A 22,577-nucleotide genomic window follows, 5' to 3' on the forward strand; every position below is an offset into this window, starting at 1 on the left:
GTGCAGGGCACCTACAGGTCAGGATGAGGAACTGGGGTTGCAGAGTTGCGTTTCTTTGGTTTTGTTTGTTTATTTGTTTGTTATCATGTGGGTGCTAGAAACAACCTCTGCAAGAAGTAGAAGTTAACAGATATACAGCACGCTGTGATCTGAGAAGCCTTCCTAAGTGCAATGGGGAAAAAACAGCAAAGAGAAAATAAAGACAAGTATTTGGGAATAGAGGGCAATAACAAGCACTTTTAACTGCAGAACCATCTCTCAAGCTGTCCTAAAACAATGTTTTAAATATTATATTTTATTACATATATTTATGTGAAAGCAAGTACACACATAAAGACCAGAGGACATTTTGCAGGAGCTGGTTCTCTCCTTCTACCACATGGGTCTGGAAATCAAACTCAGGTTGTGAGGCTTGGTGACAAGCACCTTTACCCCTGACCCATGTCTCCAAGGCCCTAAAAAAAATTTTATAACCAAGAAATTCACAAGGGTGCATCATATTTTTTAACTAACTCTTGTATTAACTAAGAGTACTTTCTGTACACTTGCTGAGGGTTTCATAGGCCAGTGGGGATAAAGCAGAAGGCTTACAAGTCCCTGCCATCCCAAATGAGAAAGAAAAAAAGACAATTGGTGAAACAAATATTTTGGATAGTGCTCAATTCTTCAAAGAAAAATCAAAGCAAGGAATTAGAAAGTGATACAGCAGAGGAGCATGGAAAAAGGTGATCCAGTGTCAAAGGGGAGGGGCATCAACAGAGAGAGCCTAGCTGAAAAAAAGGCAAAGGCCATGGAGAGAGCTAGGAGTGTACATACCACATTCCAAAAATCAAATAGCATCCTTCTCAAAAACAAACTGAAAACATAAAGGCAGTGTGCATTATTATACTTTATAGCTGAGACTGTTTTTCTGAGGCTTTAAAAATATAAAGAATGAACTCACAGCAGATAGGAATTTACCTTTTTATCCAGATCCCCTGAAGAATAATCTTCTTCTATAGGATGCCTGAAGCATAGGTTATGCTGGTGCCACCACATCCACTGAGACCCCACCACAGACAGGAGATAATCTGAAGAAACAGGCTACGGTGATGCGGTTGATAGCCTCACTTGGATTTGGAACTTTAAAAAAAAGTTCTAACAATTACACTTATACTGGGGAAACCTCACAGTGTTGTAGCACAGCATGCGATCAGCACCTAGTAGATCAGCTCCAGTGCGTAGCTAGGTTCCCTCACGGTGGGGTTTATGATGTCACAATACAGCTAAGAACATCACAGACATAGGCCTGCATTTGGGACAGCTAATAAAGGATTAAAGAGATGTGAATTCACAATATGGCAGAGCCCTGACTCTGTCCACTCTACTGCCTAAGAGATCAAATCTCAGTGTCACCTAGATTAGTGTCAAGGACCAGAATGAAAATTCCTTTCAGTGATCTAAGAAACTTGTTGAAGACGACCTCCATTTCTATGGATCTTGTAGGAAAATAGTATTTAGCAAATATCTCAAATAATTAGAAGCTGAAAACACAAAAACAGAACATTATAAGCTGAACACTTGAGGCCAGACAGTGGTGGCACACACCTTTAATCCCAGCACTCAGGAGGCAAAGGTAGGCAGATCTCTGTGAGTTCAAGGGCATCCTGGTCTACAGAGTGAGTTACAGGACAGCCAAGGCTAGACAGAGAAATCCTGTCTCAAAAAACAAACAAACAGGGCTGGAGAGATCACTCCAGTTAAGAGCACTGTCTCCTCTTCCAGAGGTCCTGAGTTCAATTCCCAGATATCAGATGGTGGTTCACAACCATATATAATGTGATCTAATGCATTCTTCTGGTGTGCAGGTGTACATGCAAATAGAGCAGTCATATACAATAAATAAATAAAATCTTAAAATCAAACAAATTGAACACTTGAATAAAGATGCAAAATATCTCATTTCAATGCTTTTAAGAACTCATTTAATGATGCTAATAAAAACAAAATAAAAATGTAGAAATTTTTTCTCATTTGGTCTTTCTCTTTTTAAGATTTTTGTGGTACTAGGGATTGAATATTTTAGACAAAGCCTCTCCCAGGTGCTAGGGATGGAGCCCAAGGTCTCCCACTTGCTAGGTAACTGCACTACCAGTGAGCTATGTATCTCTAGCTCTATTTTAATGTAATTTTAAATAGTGACCTGGGATTAAAGCATGTATCTCCACAACTAGTAGGGCTTTAGTGGTTGTTTGTTTTGTTTTCCTTTGCTGGGGGGAAGTGGGTATCACTCCAGCCAAGACTGGATTAGAACTAGAAATGTAGACAGGTTTTGAACCCATGACAATCTTCCTACCTCTGTCTTCCAAGTAGATTACAGGCCTGTGTCACTTCACTCAACTCACAGCAACTGTTTACAGGAGTATCTAGGATGCAGTCAAATTTCAATTTCAAATATTCCAATTCATTTTATTCTACCAATTGCTTGACATTATTCTAAAGTACTACAAAAACAATTTCAAAACAGAACCTTCTGAGGGTGGAGATATGTCTCAGAGGTCAATAGCACGCACTCCTTTTCCAGAAACAGATTTGCTTCCCAGAATACATGTGGTGGCTAACAACCATCTCTACCTCCAGTTCCACTGGCTCCAACACCCTCTTCTGGTTTCCATAGGCACTGCATAAATGTAGTGCACAGACATACAAATAGGAAAAACACTCATATACATCCACAGAGGTAAAGGTGATCATAAATGCCCTTCCTTCCTTTCTGTGTGCCTCTTGGTTGCTATCAAAAATAAGTTTGTGAAACTTTAAAAAGTGGTACTGAGCTGGCCATGGTGGCACTTGGGAGCCAGAAGCAGGCAGATCTTTGTGAGCTAGAGGTCAGCCTGTTATACAAAGTGAGTTCCAGGACAGCCAGGGTTACACAGAGAAACCTTGTATCAACAAACAAACAAAGCAAAACCAACAAAAGCAGTAATAACAAAATAAAACAAAGATATACAATAGAATATTATATACTGCTTTAAAGATAAAACATCACAAGCTACGTGAATGAGCCTAGAGGAAATCATGACAAATGAAATAACCTGGGGCTGGAGAGATGGCTCAGTGGTTGAGAGCACTAACTGCTCTTCCAAAGGACCCAAGTTCAATTCCCAGCACTCACATGGCAGCTCACAACTGTCTGTAACTCCAAGATCTGACACCCTCATCCAGACATACATGCAGGCAAAATATTAATGCACATGAAATAAAAATAAATAAAATTTAAAATATGAAATAAGCCAGTCACAAAAAAAGATAAATACTAGACAATTCTATGCAGCTGGTTAAATTTCATGAAAACAGAAAGTAGAGTAGAATGGTTATAGGAACCAAAAGAAAGAAAGAACTATTTATGGGTACGGTTTCAGGTTTCCAAGATGGAAAAGTTCAATTTTACAACAGTAGGGATTAGACTTAACACTACTCAACTGTTTACTTTAAAATGGCTAAAACTAGGTAGAAGAGATGGTTTAGTGAGTAAGAATACTTGCTGTGCGAGGATGAGGACCTGAGGGTAGACCTCTAGTACCCATGTGACAATCCAAATGTGGCCCGGAAGTACCTGTAACCAACCAGTGCAGTCCTTCTCTGGCTGCCATGTGCATGCAGGTGAGCATATATCTACACACACACACACACACACACACACACGCACGCACGCGCGCGCGCACACACACACACACACACCACTAAACAAAATATTAAATGGTTACAAATACCAGAGCATGATGGCTCATGCCTTGGTCCTACCTAGCACATAGGAGGCTAATACAGGAAGATTGTCACAAGTCCCAGAGTATGTAAATATAGCTAAAACTATTTAGAAATGTAGCATTTTTGTCTTTCAGCAGTCTATGTTTTGAAAAGAGTTTCTTCTTGGGTTATTTAAAATAGGTCCTCTAAATTATTAAAAGGAGTTTTTCAGGGCTGGGTTGGGTCTTAGTCTTATCAGAGCTTAAACTTAAGATAACAGCTTCAATAAATAACATAAGTAAATTATGTTTGTATATACATGTGGACATGCATATGTCACAGCACACATGTGGAGGTCAGAGGACAACCTGTAGGAGGCAGTTCTCTTCTAACCTGTAGGTCTTGAGGATGGAAGTCATGTTGTCAGGTTTGGCCAGGAGAATTTCTACCTCCTAAGCTATCTTGCTGGCCCAGTTTTTGTTTCCTGAGGAGAGACTCTCATGTGGCCTGGGATGACTCTGAAATCACTGTGTAAGAGAGCCTGGTCTTGGGAGTCCTAATCCTCCTAACTCTATTCCCAAGTACTAGGAACTACAGGCATACCACACTGCTTGTAGCTACCCTATAATTGACCCTGTAAGCAGAGATGAAAATGGTGCCACATGTAACTAGAAAGGTATATAAAGCAGAGAAACATAAAACTCCAGACTTTGCCTGGTGGGACCCTTCCTTCCCTCCATTCATCTGTACAGCCTTTAGGCAAAGACCAAGATCAACAATTTTCAGACTTTTAAAAATATGATCTTCAGGATACTCAACTAACAGAAGCTCTGGAAAGGTCAGGGGTACCACAGATACTAATACAAATTGCATCACACACAAAAAGTCAAACCACTAAGTAATTTGGTCATAACTTCTAATCCCACACAATTTATTGAAAATCTGGTCAGATGCACAAGAAAATTAAATACTCTTCATACAAAGCTGAACTTAAGTCTAACTTACAGAGTTTACCACCCTAATTAAAGCAAGTTACCAGTACGTTTATTGTGCTATCAGGAACCGAGAATAATTAGCCCCAGTGGACACATATCACAGGACTTAAAGACATTTCAGCCTGACTTTTTAATCTACATGTGATTTTGTATAATGATAACAAATACTCAGATATGAACAGCTTTAGATACTACAAGAACACAAATGATTAATCCTACTCATAACATTTTAACTAAGAATAGTGTGATTCTTCAAATTGCTATGGAAAGCACAGAGGATGGTCATTAGGTAACTAAATAATTCAGGAATTACCTCATACTACTTTTTCATTTCTTCACATTATTAGGATATGAAAGATAAAAACTACAGTTTATTTTATCTTTTGAGACAAGGTCTTGCTACATAGTCTAGGCTGGTCTAGAAGTTTTGAACCTCTGTCTCAGCCTCCCAAGTGCTGCCAGGGGCTGGGATGTCAAGTGTGTGCCACTACACCAGGATCCATGGTTTTGTTTTTATAGAATCCACTGAGACATTTTATTTACATATATGCTTTACAGCGCCCCCAAATCAATCCCAGAATTCCCTCCAAATATGTATTCTTGTCTTACTTTTTCATGGTCCATAATCCTAGCTGAGGCTGTCATACAATGAAACCAAGCTAACTAGGTAAGAGTGGTTTATTCTGCCATTTTTGCAGCTCTTTGAGTGGCACATCAAATCTAGGGCTAATCATTCCATGCTTGTTTAATCTGCCTGGGAGAGCCACAATGACCGGCTCTATAATCATTGGTGATTCCAAATTTGCCAGTGTAGAGCCTGCAGACAGGACTCAGAGGTTAAGAACACTGACTGCTCTTCCAGAGGACCCAGGTCCCAACACCCACATGCAGCTCATAACTGTCTGTAACTCCAAGATCTGACACCCTCATACAGATATACATGCAGGCAAAACACCAATGCACATAAAATAAAATTTTTTCCAAGTTCTCCTTCCCCAAATAGCCAGGCTTCTCCATCACATTTAGAAACGAGTCCATAACTTTGCAGCAGAGCCTAGTAAGGACGGTCCTGAGCACGGCCAAGACATTTGCATGCACCATTATGGTGTCACAGAAGGACAGCAGAAAGGGCTCCATTTGTGATCAAATACAGAAAATAAGGAAACAACAAAATTCATAAGCTTGCCATATGGAATGTTAAAATATCCAGTATTTGATATTTGCTATTCTAAAAGAATTACCATAAACCATAGCCTTTTCCAGTTCCTTGACTCAGCCATCTCCCAAGTCTTTATTCTCCTTTCTATGTTCTTAAGGAACATCTTAACAAATCTATATTTTTAGTTTCTTCTCCTTTCTGCCCATCTATTCTCTACACCTACTAAAACCCATTTTAGGGAGCCATAGACATGTCTCAGGGGATAAAGGTGCCAGCTGCCAAGCTGGACAATTAGACTTTTATTCTCAAAAGGAGAAAACTGACTCCAAGTTTTCCTCTAACCTCCACATGAGTGCCATGACACACACATTGACATGGACACATGGATGGACACACACACACACACACACACACACACATAAACATACACACACACACACACACACACACACACACACACACACACGCACGCACAATAAACAGATGATAGATATATGATGAAACTCCTGACAGCACAAAATACTACTTCCTAACCACTAGAGTAAAGTCCCAAAGTGCATAAATCACAGTTGCTTTTGGAGCATCTTAGTGATGAACTGTTTTGCAATTTGTGACTGAGGCTTACAAATCTGGAGTTTACCAGGCTAAAGGTCCCTTAGAAACTCCACATCATCAACTGAAAATGAAGGGACCAAAGACAATGTGAAGAGACGTAGTGTGCTGACTGTACTAAGCCATGTGTTTCTGGGGAAATGACATGAGCAGAAGTTAGTGAACAGAACCTAAAGAGAAGCAAGTAGAGGCAAAAGGAAGGTTTGCCTTCAACTGGGACTTCAGCAAGGAATGGCAGAATTTGAAGCTAGAAATTATAGTATAAAAACAAAGCAACACAAAGTCAGGCATGGTAGCATATGTCTTTAGTCCCAGCACTCAAGAGGGAGAAGCAGGCGATCAAGTTGGAGGCCAGCCTGGTATGCAAGGAGAGTTCCAGGACAGCCAGGGCTATTACATAAACCATGTCTCAAAAAACAAAAACAAACAAATAAACAAAAAAAGCAAAACAAACACCCCAAGTAGAAAAATACACTTTTCATTCTATTCTCAAAGACAAAAAATAAATAACGAAAGAATATGCACAAAAATTTCAAAATGATAATATCTCTAGATGTTATGATATAGGCAGTTTTATGCTATTTTTTTTTTCATTTGCTTACTAATTTCCTGCTAACCTATGTACTTATCACTTATTTGTATGTATTTGTGGGAGTACTCAGTGCCATAGGACACATGGAAGAGAGATTAAGAGGACAACTTTTTTTTTTTATGTGTTTGCCTGCATGTATGTCTGTGTAAGAGTATCAGATCTTAGAGTTACAGACAATTATGAGCTGCCATGTGCGTGCTGGGAATTGAACTCAGGTCCTCTGGAAGAGCAGCCAGTGCTCTTAACCACTGATCCATCTCTCCAGCCCAAGAGGACAACTTTCAGGCATCAGTATTTTTCCTTCTATCAACGTGGGTCCTAGGAATCAAACAGGTTTGATGACATGTATCTTTACCTGCTAGGTAAAGTTGCCACCCCTATGTGTGCCAGCATACACAAACTAACAAAATAAACAACCATTTTATTTAAGATTCTGGGAGGCTAAAGACTAATCTGAAACTTTGTTTGCTACTCTTGATGAGAACCCAAGTTTAATTCCCAGTACCCACACTGGGCAGCTCACAACTGCCTGTAACACCAGTCCAGAGGACCCAATCATTTCTTCTGGCCTCCATCGGTACTTGTAGATACATGTGCATGCTCATTCACACACACACACACACACACACACACACACACACACACACACACACACACACACACAACTTTTTTAATACTGAAAAATCGTAGTAGCCCTTGTATCCCACATCACCATGGCTCCACCAGAATTCCAATGATGGCCTCCCTACTGACTCATTGAATTCCAAATCCATCTCCACAGGGCTAGTAGTATTCTAAACACAGTGGGCATCTGAATATATTTCAAGAATATTTAGAGTACAGGATATTTTAAAGTTTCAACTATCTGCAACCTTCTGCTCACTTTTACCAGTCCTACTCAGACTAGACAGTTGACTCCCCACTAAATGCTGCTCGTCTCTAGTCTTCCAAATGCTGACTCTCTGCTTTTGAACACATTCTTCTCTCTACCCAGAATACACTGCCCGCCCTGCCGACCCCCACCTAAAAACTTCTAACCCTTGGACCTACCTCAAATGAAAAATCACAGAAAAAGTGCCTTGTCAGCTGGCTACTCCCTCTGCTATATGCCTTATACTTTTTGTATTATATTCAACATGTGACAGCACTTCATACATATTGGAATTACTGAGATGCCTATATAACCTCATTACTCATGGTGATCTGAAAGAAAATGCTCCCCATAAGCTCATGTATTTGAACCCTGAGCCCCCACTAATGTCACTAACTGGGTATGTTTAGGAGGTGGCCTTGTTGGAGGAAGTACATCACGAGAGGTAGGCTCTGCGAGTTTCAAGACACCTGCCATTTCCAGTTCACTCTCTCTGCTTTGTGCCTTATTGCAGGTGTGAACTCTTACGCCTTGCTGCAGCTGCAGGCCTGCTGCTTGCTATCGTTCCCCACTGTGCCACCATGGACTCCTAGCCCTCTGAAACCAAAGCCCAAAATAAACTTTCTTCCTTAAGTTGTCTTGGTCATAATGTTTTATGATAGCAACAGAAAAGTAACTAGTATACCACTCCAAAAGCTTTATTTAAAACCAGAAGCCACGAACCTGTGTGGCTAGAAATATGCCAAGATTCAGTAGGCATTCTTTTAAACATTTAGTCTGTTAATTTTCTTAAGAATTTGTTAATTTTTCTTAAGAATTTGCTAAATCAATAAATTCATATATTTCTTTATTATGCATTTATATAGGTACCTGGGAGCTAATCAAATAGGCATTAATTGTTATTATCGTTCTCAGAATGAAACTATTTCAAAGTTTAAGATCTAATTGAAGCCAGATATGGTAGCTGATGCTTAGAATGCCAACACTTGGAAGACTGAGGCAGAAGCATGACCTTGAGTTTGAGGCTAGCCTTGAGTTGTAGGTCAGCCTGAGAAACAGAATGAGATGCTCTCTTTTTCCTAGAGGTAACAAGGCCCCTTCCTGATGTCCCCGGCACGGGGCGAATGAGAACGGCATCCACAGACTCACATACTTGAATGTCTGGTTCCCAGTTGATGGACTGTTTAGCAAAGTCAGAACACGGGCTTTGAGCAAAGCTGTGTAAGATTTCTGAGAGTTTGTGAGAAAACTCCAAGTAAATAAGGCAAGAGTCTTGTAATCTATGTTTCTCCCTAACATGGGTTGTTCTTGGAATGAACTTTCCTCTCAGGTGGAGTGGACAGGAGTGAGTTCACTTCAGATTATTCACTACAGATGGCTATTATTTGTTTATATGCTTCTATGGAAAACATTTTTTTCATATGCAGCTTGTCCTTATGACTGTATAATTTACTCAAGTGACTCTTTTTTTGTTTGTTTGGTTGGTTGGTTGGTTTGATATTTTGAGACAGGGTTTCTCTGTCTAGCCCTGGCTGTCCTGGAACCGTCTTTGTAGACCAGGTGGCCTCGAAGGCACAGAGATCTACCTACCTTTGCTTCCCAAGTGCTGGGAATAAAAGCATGTGCCACCACGCCTAGCTTGGGTAACTCTTTTTAACCCTTAGGAGTATAAATTATCTGATGCTTTGAATAAGTTGTATATTGTATGAGACTTCAGTCCACCGCATTTTTAGGCCCTGCGCATGTTCCAGCTAGATTAGGAGGTGTGGCCTTGTTAGAGGAGGTGTGGCCTTGTTAGAGGAGGCGTGGCCGTGTTAGAGGAGGCGTGGCCATGTTGGAGGAGGTGTGTCGCTGGAGGTGAACGCTCAGGCTTCAAAAGCCCACACCAGGGCAATTTCATTCTCGGTCTGCTGCCTACAGATCAGGATATAAGGCACTCAGCTGCAGCTGCAGTAGCAAGCTTGCCAGCCTGCCCCCATGCTCCTACCATGATGATCATGCAGTAACCCTCTACAACTGAAAGCAAACTCCCAGTTAAATACTTGCTATTCTAAGTTTCTTTGGTCATGGTCTCTTTTCAGGACAATAGAACAGTGGCGAAAATAACTCCTGTACTAAGAATGGATTAACTCTTTTGGAGTTGTTGAGCAGTAGGATCCTATAGACCCTTACATATTACGGATTACACATGCCACCAAAACTTGGCAGTAAGACTGTATTGTTAAAAATGCCACACACTAGAGTGATAGAACATGGAGATATCAATCCAGTAGAGACCTGAAAGCTTTATCCCTACTGGCTAGCTTCCATAATGCTGCAAAGCGCTATTCATGCTACGTGAGGAGAAAAATAATGATCAGTCTTAGCTACCTGTGAACCATGCAAATTACAATAATGATTGGCCTGACAAGATGTGTCGTTTACATCACATAAACAACCATCCACTTTCTGGTTAAATCTAAGGCCTACTGAATAAAATGAAACCATACCTAGTACCTTTGTCAGGCCAAAATCCTGTGGCTACACCAGTCATAGTACCTAGAGATAAACCTATTACCATTCTGCTGCTAAATGGACATAGTATTTAGCTGCCTCCTAGTGACCTATCATTATACCCAGAGATTAATACAGCTCTCAACCCAGCTCAAGCTTCTATTTCTATTTGCAATAGATGGAAATTAGCCAGGTGTGGTGGTACACGCCTTTAATCCCAGCACTTGGGAGGCAGAGGCAGGTGGACCCCTGTGAGTTTGAGGCCAGCCAGGTCTACAAAGCGAATCCAGGACAGCCAGAGCTATACAGAGAGATCCTGTCTTGAAAAACCAAAAAAGAAGAAAGGGAGGAAGAGGAGGAGGAATTAACAGAGACCCACAACTGGTCAAGGTACAGAAACTAAGAGACTAGGAATGGCCAGATGAGGTGGTGCTCACTTTAATCTCAGCACTCAGGAGGCAGAGGCAAATGGACCTCTGTGGGTTCCAGGCCAGCCAGGATTACACAATGAGATCCAGTCTCAAAAAGAAAAACAAAATTATATAAAGAGGACACAAATTTGGGAAGGTAGGGAAAAGGGGATATGGAACTGACAGAGTTGGAAAAGGGTGGTAAATGTGATCAAAATACGGTGTACAAAATTCTCAAAAAACTAACAAAAAATTCAACACCTACTGATAGGAATGGGCAAATAGAAATTCCACTAACTTTAAAAACTATGATATTAGAACTGTATATATTTGGAATTAGCTAACCAGTCAAGGAATAACTTGGAATTTACATGCTACAAAGGATTTTTTTTTTTGTCTTTCCTTCCCATAGTGCTGGTGGAAGTGGGGATCAACGGGTACTACCAAACACATACAATAGAAAAGTCTTCTCATCAAAATCAAATCAATAAATATGGGCTGTATTTAGGATAAATGAAAAAAATCTTCACACAATTCTCATTTCCAGCTATTTTAACTTCTATCAGTACCTGCCTATGACCTACCTGAGCTAGAGTAGGAACAGAAATTTGGCCACTCTGCATATGAACAGAGCTGTGCTCTGCCACAGAATGTGTTACACTTCCATCCTGCTGTGATTCAACTGTTTCCATGGTCATTTGCCTAAGAGACAAAAAAGAAAAACACATTACATGAAGGCAATACCTGAAGGATGTATAAACAGCAACTCTGCTCTCATCTAGCTTGTCTGACCTTCACTTCTGACTACTGTCTATACTATATTCAGTTATAGTCTTAATACTCTGGCATTAATTCTCTGCTCAGTAAACACAAAAGATGCTAAGGATGTACTGTAATGTGTTTTATGGGAATTAGCTGTTTAGTGCTTCCTGCCAAGCCTGATGACTTGCGTTCAATCTCTGACATCTTCATGCATCGAAGAAACCCAACAGAAGCAATGGTCCTCTTACAGACAGACAGACAGACAGACACACACACACACACTGTTTAGTATAGATAAATACCAACATTACATGAACAATACGAAAAGTTCAGTATGCTGTAATTCCCAAGACATAATATACCTCCTTTACACTGTGGTGTGATGTGAAAGATCTTTCCCCATTGTCTACACTGTGTTACAATTATGTGCCTGGATCTGTTGGCACTAAGCAGTTTCTAAAAACAAGTTTCCCAAAAAAAGTAGATTCAGAAAGGATTAAGTACCTTCCTCCAGCTTCCAAGCTATTTACTTATTCATTCAATCATCCAATGTGCAGTGCTAAGATGGGGAGCCCAAAGCTGTATGCACGCCAAGCACTACTCTATCACTGAGCTACATCCTCAGGCCCTCAGTTATTAAAGCAGAGAAAAATTATGTTTCAAGAAATAACTCATTTTTGTTATGTTTTTATTTCTGAATTCATTTTATGTTAATGGGATGACAGTCCTACCATAAAGCCAAGACAAATAACTTCTTTTTGTTTGTCAGTTTTTTTTAAATTTATTTACTTTATTTCCTGATTGTAGCCTCTTCCTACCCTCTCTCCATCTCCCCCTTGCCCCCTCCCCTAGTCCTCAGAAAGGGGGAGCCCTCCTCCCTTACCATCTGACCCCAGCCTATCAAGTCTCATCTGGACTGCCTGCATCCTCTTCCTCTGTGGCCTGACAAGGCCACCCACTCCACCAGGGGAAACTGATCAATGAGTGGGCCAACAAACGAAATAGTGCAATTAAAAAGTGGGATACAGAGCTAAAGAGAACGGAGGAATCTCATATTGAATGGCTGAGGAACACCTAGAGAAGTACCCAACGTCCTTAGTCATCAGGGAACTGCAAATCAAAACCTGAGAGGCCTTCTTACGCCTATCAGAATGGCTCTGATCAAGTGACAGCACATCCTGGTGAGGAGTGGAGAAAGGGGAACACTCCTCCATTGCTGGTGGGAGTGCAAACTTCTACAACCACTTTAAAAGTCAATCTGGAGGTTTATCAGAAAATTGGAAATAGTTCTACCTCAAGACCCAGCTATACCACTCCTGGGCATATACCCAAAATATGCTCCACAATACAAGGATGCTTCCTCAATATATTCATAGCAGCTTTCTTCATAATAGCTAGAAACTGTAAACACCCTAGATGTCCCTCAACCAAAGAATAAAAACAAAAATGTACATTTACACAACAGAACACTACTCAGCTCTTAAAAACAAAACAAAACAAAACAAAAAAAAAACCAACCCTACAGCTGGGAGATAGCTTAGAGGTTAAGAGCACTAGCTGCTTTTCCAAAGGTTCCTGAGTTCAATTCCCAACAACCACATGGTGGCTCATAACCATCAATAATGAGATCTGGTGCTCTGTTCTGCCATGCAAGTATACATGTATATATATTAAAAACATAATATTTATATATATAATAACAATATATACACATTAAATAATAAATTTATTACTTATTGTATATATAATTAATAAATAAAATGTTTATTTTAGATATATTTGTTTATAATTTTATTTAATATAAATATTTATGTAATGTAAATAATATAAATATTTTTTATTTAATGTAAATAAATAAAAATGATTTTATTTTTTAATCTTGAAATTTGCAGGCAAATGGATGGAACTAGAAAAGATCATCCTGAGTGAGGTAACCCAGACCCAGAAAGACATGCATTGTATATACTCACTTATAAGTGGATATTAGCCTTATAGTACAGGATAACCATGCTATAACCCACAGACATAAAGAAGCTAAATAACACTGGGCATGGTGGCACACATCTTTAATCCCAGCACTCAGGAGGCAGAGGCAGGTGGATTTCTGTAAAATTGAGACCAGCCTGGGTCTACAAAAAGAGTCCAGAACAGCCAGGGCTACACAGAGAAACCCTGTCTCAAAAAAAAAAAACAAAAACAAAAACAAGCAAACAAAAAAAACCTACCAAAACAAAACTAAACTAAACTAAATAACAAGGACCCTAGGGAGGATGCTTAATTCTCATTCAGAAGGGCAAATACAACAGACAATGGAACTGCTTGAAGAGAGGAAACAGAATGGAAGCCTAATTTAGATGTCCTCTGAAAGACTCCACCCAGCAGGGGATAGAAGCAGGTGCTGAGACTCACAGCCAAACTTTGGGGCACCAACCAAGGACCATGCAGAGAGGACCTAGACCCCCTGCTCAGATGCACTCCATAGGCAGCACAGTCTCCATGTGAGTCACACAGTATGTAGGGGCTGCCTCTGGCAGGGACGGGTAACTTTTTAAACTGTGTGAAGTATGATGCGTATGAAATGTTTTGGGAACACAGAAGAAATGATGACATCTGCTGAGGATAGGGCCACACACAGCATCCTGAAGATTATGTAGGAGGAAAAATGAAAAACATTTTAAGTAAAAGCTCTCATGGGCTGCCAATCTGGGTTTGCTTCTGGCCTCAGGGCACCCAGGCACCACTGCACACGGACGCTAGACTGAAGGAATGAAGCTCAGCCAGCCAGATAGGTTAGCAGGATCTTAGTCCAGTGGGGGGGGGGGGGCTATCCAAGACAGTTTTCAGTGAAACAGCTTGTTACTAGGGTAAATTAGGGCTATGTAAACCTTGGGGAAGTGGGTAAGGGTTTTGGGGGATGAGCATACATCATTGGCTGGGGCTCAGGTGCTTCACTCATCTGGAGAGGAATTCTAGGTGATGGCTGGGCATGTCCTTATAAGGAAATAGTAAGTTTTAACCTGGAACCTGGCCACCAGTCTACATGCCTATCTTAGGGTGGCCAGGGTGGGGGTTGCAAGACTACATGCACCAGGGCATGCAGGCCAGGACAGGGAGGGAGGGAGCAGTCCTTACTCCTGTTGGTCTCGTGATGAGATTTTCTGGGTTTGGATACATCTCAACCTCACTCTTGCTCCAGGACTGTTCCTGGGTGCCATGGCTCACTTGCCCCATAATAGGCACCCAGGAATCAATTTTTAAAAAGTCAGAATCAGACAGTCAGTCGTTGTGGTGTATGCCTTTAATCCCAGCACTCAGGAGGCAGAGGGAGAAGCAGGTAGATCTCTGTGAGTTGAGGGCCACATAGAGAAACCCTGTCTTCAGCCAGATTAAAGAAGAGAAAAAGGAAGTACAATTCAAAAATTCTAACTGAAAAAATAAGATATCTTTATAGCTTTAATTAAAGTACTCAATTAACTAGTAAATTCATAGTTTGGGGTCTTTCCAATTTATAAAAACAAGTTAGACTGGTAAATGACTAAATTACCCTTGGACTATTTTTCATCTATTCTAAAAATATATATATAATATAGCTAGAGAAGAAAAACAAAACAATTCACTAACGATTTTTTTTTTTTAAGATTAGGTCTCAGGTATCGCAGTTTGGTCTCAAACTTGTTATTAGCCCAAGATGACCTTGAATGCCTCATTCTCCTGCTGCCCATCTGAGGCCTGCACCACTGGGCTCAGTTTATGTGCTGCTAAAGCTGCAACTTGGGGCTTCTTGTATGGTAGGTAAGCGCTCTTTATCAACTGACCTATATCTCCAAGCCAAAGTGTGTTCCTATTTTCAAGTAGCTTTACAAAAAAAAAAAAAAAGGTATAGAAAAATTATGTTCTCTACAGAGATAAATCCAAGTGTATTTTCTGGGGTTAACCAAAAGACAACTTGAAGATTTCTGATTTGGAAAACACTGTGGAGATATTCTTCTTCTCAAAGTATAATAGAAAGAAAGATGCCTCAGCCTCTGAAGACTCCTAATTCTATACTCTCCCATCCACATACAGATAGGCAAGTCTACTTCTGGCTTAAGATGCCACCAATACTCAGCAAAAGCCAAGTGTCAACACCCAATCAGCTTCATGCTGGATGACTGAATGAAGTGAGTACATGTTATCACACACATATATACACACATGCAGACCTGTGTGCCACGGGCACCGCTAATTTGCTTCTCACTGGAACTTTCAACTCTAGCTAAGACCTTCCCAAGAACAGGAAAAATATCCACCTACCTTACATTTGTCCTCATATACTTTTTCCTGCCACATTTGCTCATTATTATTACATGTGTAATCAATGCTTTGCTTCCCTGTTTTCTTCTTTATTTATCCTGCAGTAAAATCACAATGTTGAATTATGAAGTCATAACATTTTATTTAAAATTAATCTCTCAAAACTAAGAGAGGAAAAATATTCTTTTTGTTTGTTTGCTTTTGGACGTTTGTTTGTTCTTGTTTTTTCTTGGACTCCCTTTGTAGACCAGGTTGGCCTTCAACTCACAGGCGATCTGCCTGCCTCTGCCTCCTGCCCAGTCTTTTTTTTTTTTTTTTAAGATGGGATCTTACTATATAGCCCTGGCTGGCCTGGAACTTGCTATGTAGTCCTGGCTGGCTTACATCAAACTCACAGAGCTCCAGCTGCCTCTGCCTCCCACTGGTAGATAATTTACCTTTTTTAAAACTAAAAAACAGAATTAAAGGCTGACAGGACTCTGTATTATTCAAACTTATCAATTTATGGCAGATACGGCGGCGTGTATCTTTAATGCTAGCATCTGAAAGCAGGGGTAGACAGAACTCTATGCGTTCCAGGCCACTCTGGTCTACAGTTCCAGACCACCAGGTTATATAGTGAGACCATCTACTAAAACAAACAACCCCTCCACACACATACAAACTTATTAATTTATATTCAATGTTCTTCCCTTCCTAAGGAGAAGGATTCATAAGATTTACAGTGGCTACTTCTCAGATTCGATCCACTGGAGTAAGAACAGTGCTACCTAATCCAACATTCTGTACAGCAGCTATTCACAATTTACAAGGCAAAGATCACACCATAAACTCAATGATTTTTATCATTTTCTCACTTTTAGAGACTTATTTTTAATATTTCTGTGTGTGTGTGTGTGTGTGTGTGTGTGTGTGTGTGTGTGTGTGTGTACGTACACTCACATGAGAGTACAGATGCCTGCAGAGGCCAGAGATGTCAGAGCCCCTAGATGTGGTGCTGGGACTCAGGCACGGGTCCTCTGAAAAAGTAGTATGTGTTCGTAATTACTGGAACCATCTCTCCAGACTGAATTTATCATTTTTAAAAATTTCACTCCATTGTGCAGCAGGCACAAGTCTTTAATCCCAGCATGCGGAAGGCAGAGGCAGGCAGATCTCTGTGAGTTCAAGGGTAGCCTGGTTTCCAAAGTAAGTCCAGGACAGCCAGGGCTGTTACACAGAGAAAGAAACCCTGTCTCAAAAAAACCAAAACCAAAATTTTTTTCACTCCATTGCAACAAACTTTTCAGCTACTTTCTTTTACCTTAAATTCAAAGTTGAGTTTTGTTAAAGTTTTTTTGTTTGTTTGTTTTGTTTTCGTTTTTTTCCTCGAGTAGGGGTCTCACGAGGCAGTCCTGGCTGGCCTTTAACTTACAAAGAGCCTTCTCCTTCTGCCTCTGAGTGCTGGGACTAAAGGTATGCACTGGCAGGCCCAGCTTGCCAAAGACTTTTAACTCCAAACTACTAATTCATTTAAAAACTTCCTTTCGGTCCCTCTACAAGGCTGGCACTTATATAATTAAAATATGTTTAGAGGCGCGTATGTGAGAAGACTCACCTGGTAAAACTACTTGCTCTCAAGCCTGACGGCCTACTCCAGTCCCTGGAGCCCGAGGAAACATAAGAGAACAGACTCCCACTGTCCTCTACACATGTCCTATCTCAGGTGTCCACAGATGCAAACATGCATGCACATACACAGGTGTGTACACACACACACACACACACACACACACACACACACACACACACTGTAAAAAAAATATGGGCTGGAGAAATGGCACAAGGCTTAAGAGCTCTGGTACACTACCCAAGACCATTTGGTTCCTGCCCATTGAGGGGCTCACAGATGCCTGTGACTCCAGCTCCCTGGTCTCCACCATCAGGTGCACACATATGTTATACTCACACAAAGACACATAAATAAAACTTTTTTTTTTTTGAGACAAGGTTTCACTTTACAACTCTAGCTGGCCTGGCACTCACAGTGTTAACCAAACTGTCCTGGCACTCACAGAGATCTGTCTGCTCTGCCTCCCAAGTGCTGAAATTAAAGGTGTACAACATGATAAATCTTTTTTTTTAACTTAACCATTTCCTTTTTTACCTCTAAACATTTGACATTGTGAAATGAGGTAAAACTGGTGAAGAAAATTACCAAAATGTAGATCTCATCTCAGAGTTGAAATACTACTAGGAATTTTGGGCTCGGCCATGGACACGCTGCTCCCCAAACTCCCTTCTAATGGGTCTCTCTTTAAAACTGCAGACAATAGGCAGGTTTATCACACTTTGGCACACGCCTGTAACCTCTGAACTCATGAGGCTGAAGCAGGAAGCACAGGGCCTGCTTGACCTACAAGATATCCTACATTAAAAGGAGGAAAGGGAGACAGCTCATCGGTTAAGAAAACTTGCTCTCCCAAAGGACCCAGGTTTGGTTTCCAGCATCTACACAGTGGCTAGCAACTGTGACTCCAGCTCCAGGGGAGCCAATACCCTCTAATGGACCCCTCCAGGCACTGCATGCACATGGCCTACACATATATGTAGACAAAACCCCCAAACACATAAAATATAAAAAATAAACCTTAAAGAAAAAAATCAAGAACTGGCAAGATGGCTTAACTGATAAAGCATTAGCCACATAAAAGCCAGGTGTTCTGATTTCAAGCCCCAGAACTCATATAAGGGAGGAGAGAAACCCAACTCTACAAAGTTGTTCTCTGGCTTACAAACACATCATGGCATACAAACCCTCCAGTGCATGCGCAGAAACATCATCTCCTCTTTAAAAGTCCTATAACCAAGAAAGGGTAAGGACCATTGTTTCTTAAATACTGATCAGAACCCCTTATATGTCATGCTCTTATGCAGAGTCTTGGAGACACTCTACTCCCCAAAAGCCTGCAGTATAAAGAAGAAACTGATGGATAAACCAAGAATAATGATATCTGACCAATAAGACTCACAGGACAATAAGAGAAATTTCTATATCTCATTATAAATTATTTTCATTAGTTGAATAGTGTCTTTCTTAAATTTCATTTTTATTATTTTGTATGAGTGAGGAAGTGAACAAGTAGATATCAGAAGACAACTCTGTGGAATCTCTCCTTTCACTGAGTTTCCAGGATTAAACTCAAATCAGGCCTGCACAGAAAAGCACTTTTACCCTCTAAACCATCTCACCTGTCCTGAATAACTAGTATCTTTTCTGTTGCTGCTGTTTGTTGTTGAAACAGTCTCACTGTGTAGACCCTGCTGATTTAGAATGTGCTTGCTATACAGAGCAGCTGGACTTGAATGTACAGAGATCTACCTGCTTTCAGTATGCTGGGACTAAAGATATGTGCCCCCATGCCCAGCCTGAATATGTATATACTCTTAGGAGTTACTGTTTTTAAAAGAAGAAAAGTAAATTAAAATCTCAGCATTGGGGCAGGAGACATGGCTCAGAGGTTAAAAGCACTGGCTGCTCTTCCAGAGGTCCTGAGTTCAATTCCCAGCAGCCACATGGTGGCTCACAACCATCTATAATGAGATCTGGTACCCTCTTCGGGCCTGCAGGCACACGTGCAGGCAGAACATTGTATGCATAATAAATAAATCTTTTTTTTAAATCTCAGCACTTCGGGGGCAGAGGCAAGGAGCTATCAGTGAGCTCCAGGCTACTCTGGTCTAGTTATAAGTTCTAGGCCAGCCAAGACTACACAGTGAGACTGATTCTTAAAATGACAACAACAAAATGACAAAGTAAAAGAAAAAAAATGATGAAAAGGTAGTCAGCAAAATTCAGGAACAGCCAGCCACTTCCTCTTCCCAGTGGCAGCCAATACTGAAGGTACCAGCTTCCTGGCATCACAAGCATGTCAAAAGATTAGCCTCAATAACAAACTATACTAGATTCTGGCTCAAAATTATAAGAGAACTATTTCACCCCCAGCCCCCTCAGATGCCAACCCTGGTTGGCTGCAGACTTGCCAAATCTATAGGACATTTTGTTGTTTTTCAAAACAGGACTTCACTGTGTAGCTTTGGTTGTGCTGGACTCACTCTGTAGACCAGGCTGGCCTCGAACAAGATTCACCTGCCTCTGCCTCCCAAGTGCTTACAGGACACTTTTAAGTCTGTTTTCCTTAATATCTCCTCAGCATTTCCCACTTCAAATTCTAACCTTTTTCTTTCAAATTAATTATCTTTTTGTTCTGTCTTGATTTTTGTTTTTGTTTTTGAAACAGGGATCTTGGGGGCAGAGCTGATGGCTAAGAGCACTGGGCGCTCTTCCAGTGTGTCAGGATTCCATCCCCAACGCCCACATGGTAGTTCACAACTATCTTTAGTTCCAGTCCCAGAGGCCCCAAGAAGCTTCCCAGAGTACCTGGCATGCACATAATATGGAAAAATACACACAAGCAAGCCACCTATACACAGCATAAAATAAGCACTTGAAACAGGATTCCACACTGTAGCCCAGCCTAGTTTCAAACTCAGGGTGATCCTCCTACCTCAGCCTTCCAACTGCTGCTGGGATTACAGGCATGAGTCTATTTAAACCATGTCAGGTGAGCCACTCTTAAAAAGCTGCATTCCAGTTGGGTGTGGTGGTGATGCCTTTAACTCTAGCACTGGGGAGGCAGAGGCAGACTGATTTCTATGAGTTTGATGCTAGCCTGGTCTAAGTAGCAAGTTCCAGGCAAGCCTGGGCTACATTGTGAGACTGTCTCAAAAAACAAAACACACAAAAAGGTCAGCATTCGCCAGGCCTCCAGGAACAACAACGCTCCACACACTTTCCCTAGGCCGCTTCATCCTTAGTTGATTATCCTCAAATTTCACTTGAAGTTACACTTTTTCTGAACACCAGTCTCCCAACAATCTGCCATGTTTCCTAGTGATTGGCTCACAGGTCTTAAACACAAGCTCAAAGCTACGGCTTCTCATCCAGCAATGGGGCCTTGGCTGTACTGCTGACTCGGCCACCGTAGTGGTCCTCTCCCTAATGCCTCTGTCCCCAATCCTGAGATGGAAATGTGGCTGACCAGTACAGTATGGTGATGGAGTGGGCAAAAGAGCCCGGCCAGTTGACAGAGCATGAACTGCAGTGCTACCACTTATGGGCTGTGTGACCTGAGCCACTCACTTAATACCTAGTCTCTCCAGACACATCATTGGCTCTGAAATGCCCAGCTGTTCTTCAACTGTGGGATCAGAGTCCCTGTTGAGCGCCAACAACTCCATCTCCCAGTCTTCACTCCCCTCAGCTCTGTTCACCCTCTCGGGCTTTTAGTGGCCACCCCAACCATTTCCTGGCAGGAGGAATTAAGTCTTTCCCTACTTTATCTCATTCGAATCTCTCCACCTTTTTATAATCCCCTTCACTTGGTCACAGCACTATTTTATATGCTATTTCCTCACCTGAAATCATCCATTGTTCCCTTATCTTAAAGATGAATGCCCAAAGTTCTAAGCATTAAAGGGATTTATACAGAGGCTTAAAGCTTGTACAAGGGCACTGAGACACTAAGGAACACCATTCCATCACCTCCAGTCTCCAGGTTCAGAAGGACTTTGTGAGAATTTGTTAAACCAGAACTATAGCTGGGCGTGGTGGCGCACGCCTTTAATCCCAGCACTCGGGAGGCAGAAGCAGGCAGATCGCTGTGAGTTCGAGGTCAGCCTGGTCTACAAAGGGAGTCCAGGACAGCCAGGGCTACACAGAGAAACCCCATCTCAAAAAACCAAAACAAACAAAACAAAACAAAAACAAACAAAAAAACCAGCAGAATTCTAACTCTAGGTTTATTTCAGTATAGACGATGCATAACTTGACATTTTTAACTTTGATGTGTGATTGTATGTGTAGTGCTATCATGTTAGGCAAGTACTCTACCACTAAACTACACGGGGGTCGGGGAGGTGTTTTTCTTCGTTTTTTAGTTTTTCAAGCAAATTCTTTGTAGGTTGGATTGGCTTCAAGCTGACAGTAATGCTCCTGCTCAGTCTCCTGCATGCTAGTTGTAAGTATTAGGAGAAAAATACGTATATAAACAGCTTATATTAAGTACAAAACAGCTGGGTGTGATGACGCACGCCTTTAATCCCAACACTCAGGAGGCAGAAGCAGGCAGATCACTGTGAGTTTGAGGCCAGCTTGGTCTACAAAGCAAGTCCAGGATAGCCAGGCTACACACAGAGAAACCATGTCTCAAAAAACAAAAACAAAAACTTTTCCTAGATATGGATTTCTATGTGCATTTGGCTGAAAAATTGTGTACCATAGCCATGAAAACTTTATATCATGTAAGCCTTGATTATAGAAACAGCATCTGGCACTTACCTCACCTATTTAAAAGCTTCAATTAATTACAATGTTCTATCAAAACCCATTAACATCCATACAGAGCACCGAAATATTGTATTAAAATTATATTTGGAATGTTATGAATATGTACTTTGGTTAACTGAATTAACACTACAATGTAACTTTCTAGGAAAAAAATATATATACACATAAGAAACTTGGTTTTTGGTTTTTCAAGACAGGGTTTCTCTGTGTAACCTTGGCTGTCCTGAACTCCTTTTGTGAATCAGGCTGGCCTCAGACTCTGAGACCCACCTGGCT

The 22,577-nt window shown here is 41.0% G+C and overlaps 1 protein-coding gene across 11 annotated transcripts in view; it reads right to left on the bottom strand.

The window, feature by feature from the left end:
- Positions 1 to 22,577, bottom strand: part of CREM (cAMP responsive element modulator) — an 81,566-nt gene that overhangs the window by 51,070 nt on the left and 7,919 nt on the right. For 2 of the 11 annotated variants that reach the window (XM_084782003.1, XM_084781993.1), the window contains exons 2-3: positions 15,914 to 16,011; positions 11,443 to 11,560 (exon numbers count right to left, since the gene is read on the bottom strand). In XM_084782003.1, the coding sequence (XP_084638129.1) occupies positions 11,443 to 11,560; positions 15,914 to 15,957 (162 nt within the window). In that variant the 5' untranslated portion in view covers positions 15,958 to 16,011. Of the gene's footprint in view, positions 1 to 960; positions 1,285 to 11,438; positions 11,562 to 15,913; positions 16,012 to 22,577 lie in introns of those variants that run through there. The other 9 variants (XM_084781994.1, XM_084782010.1, XM_084782007.1 and 6 more) reach the window with 8 other exon arrangements.

This window comes from Acomys minous (assembly GCF_964271855.1).
Source record: "Acomys minous genome assembly, chromosome: 5".
Taxonomy (NCBI): domain Eukaryota; kingdom Metazoa; phylum Chordata; class Mammalia; order Rodentia; family Muridae; genus Acomys; species Acomys minous.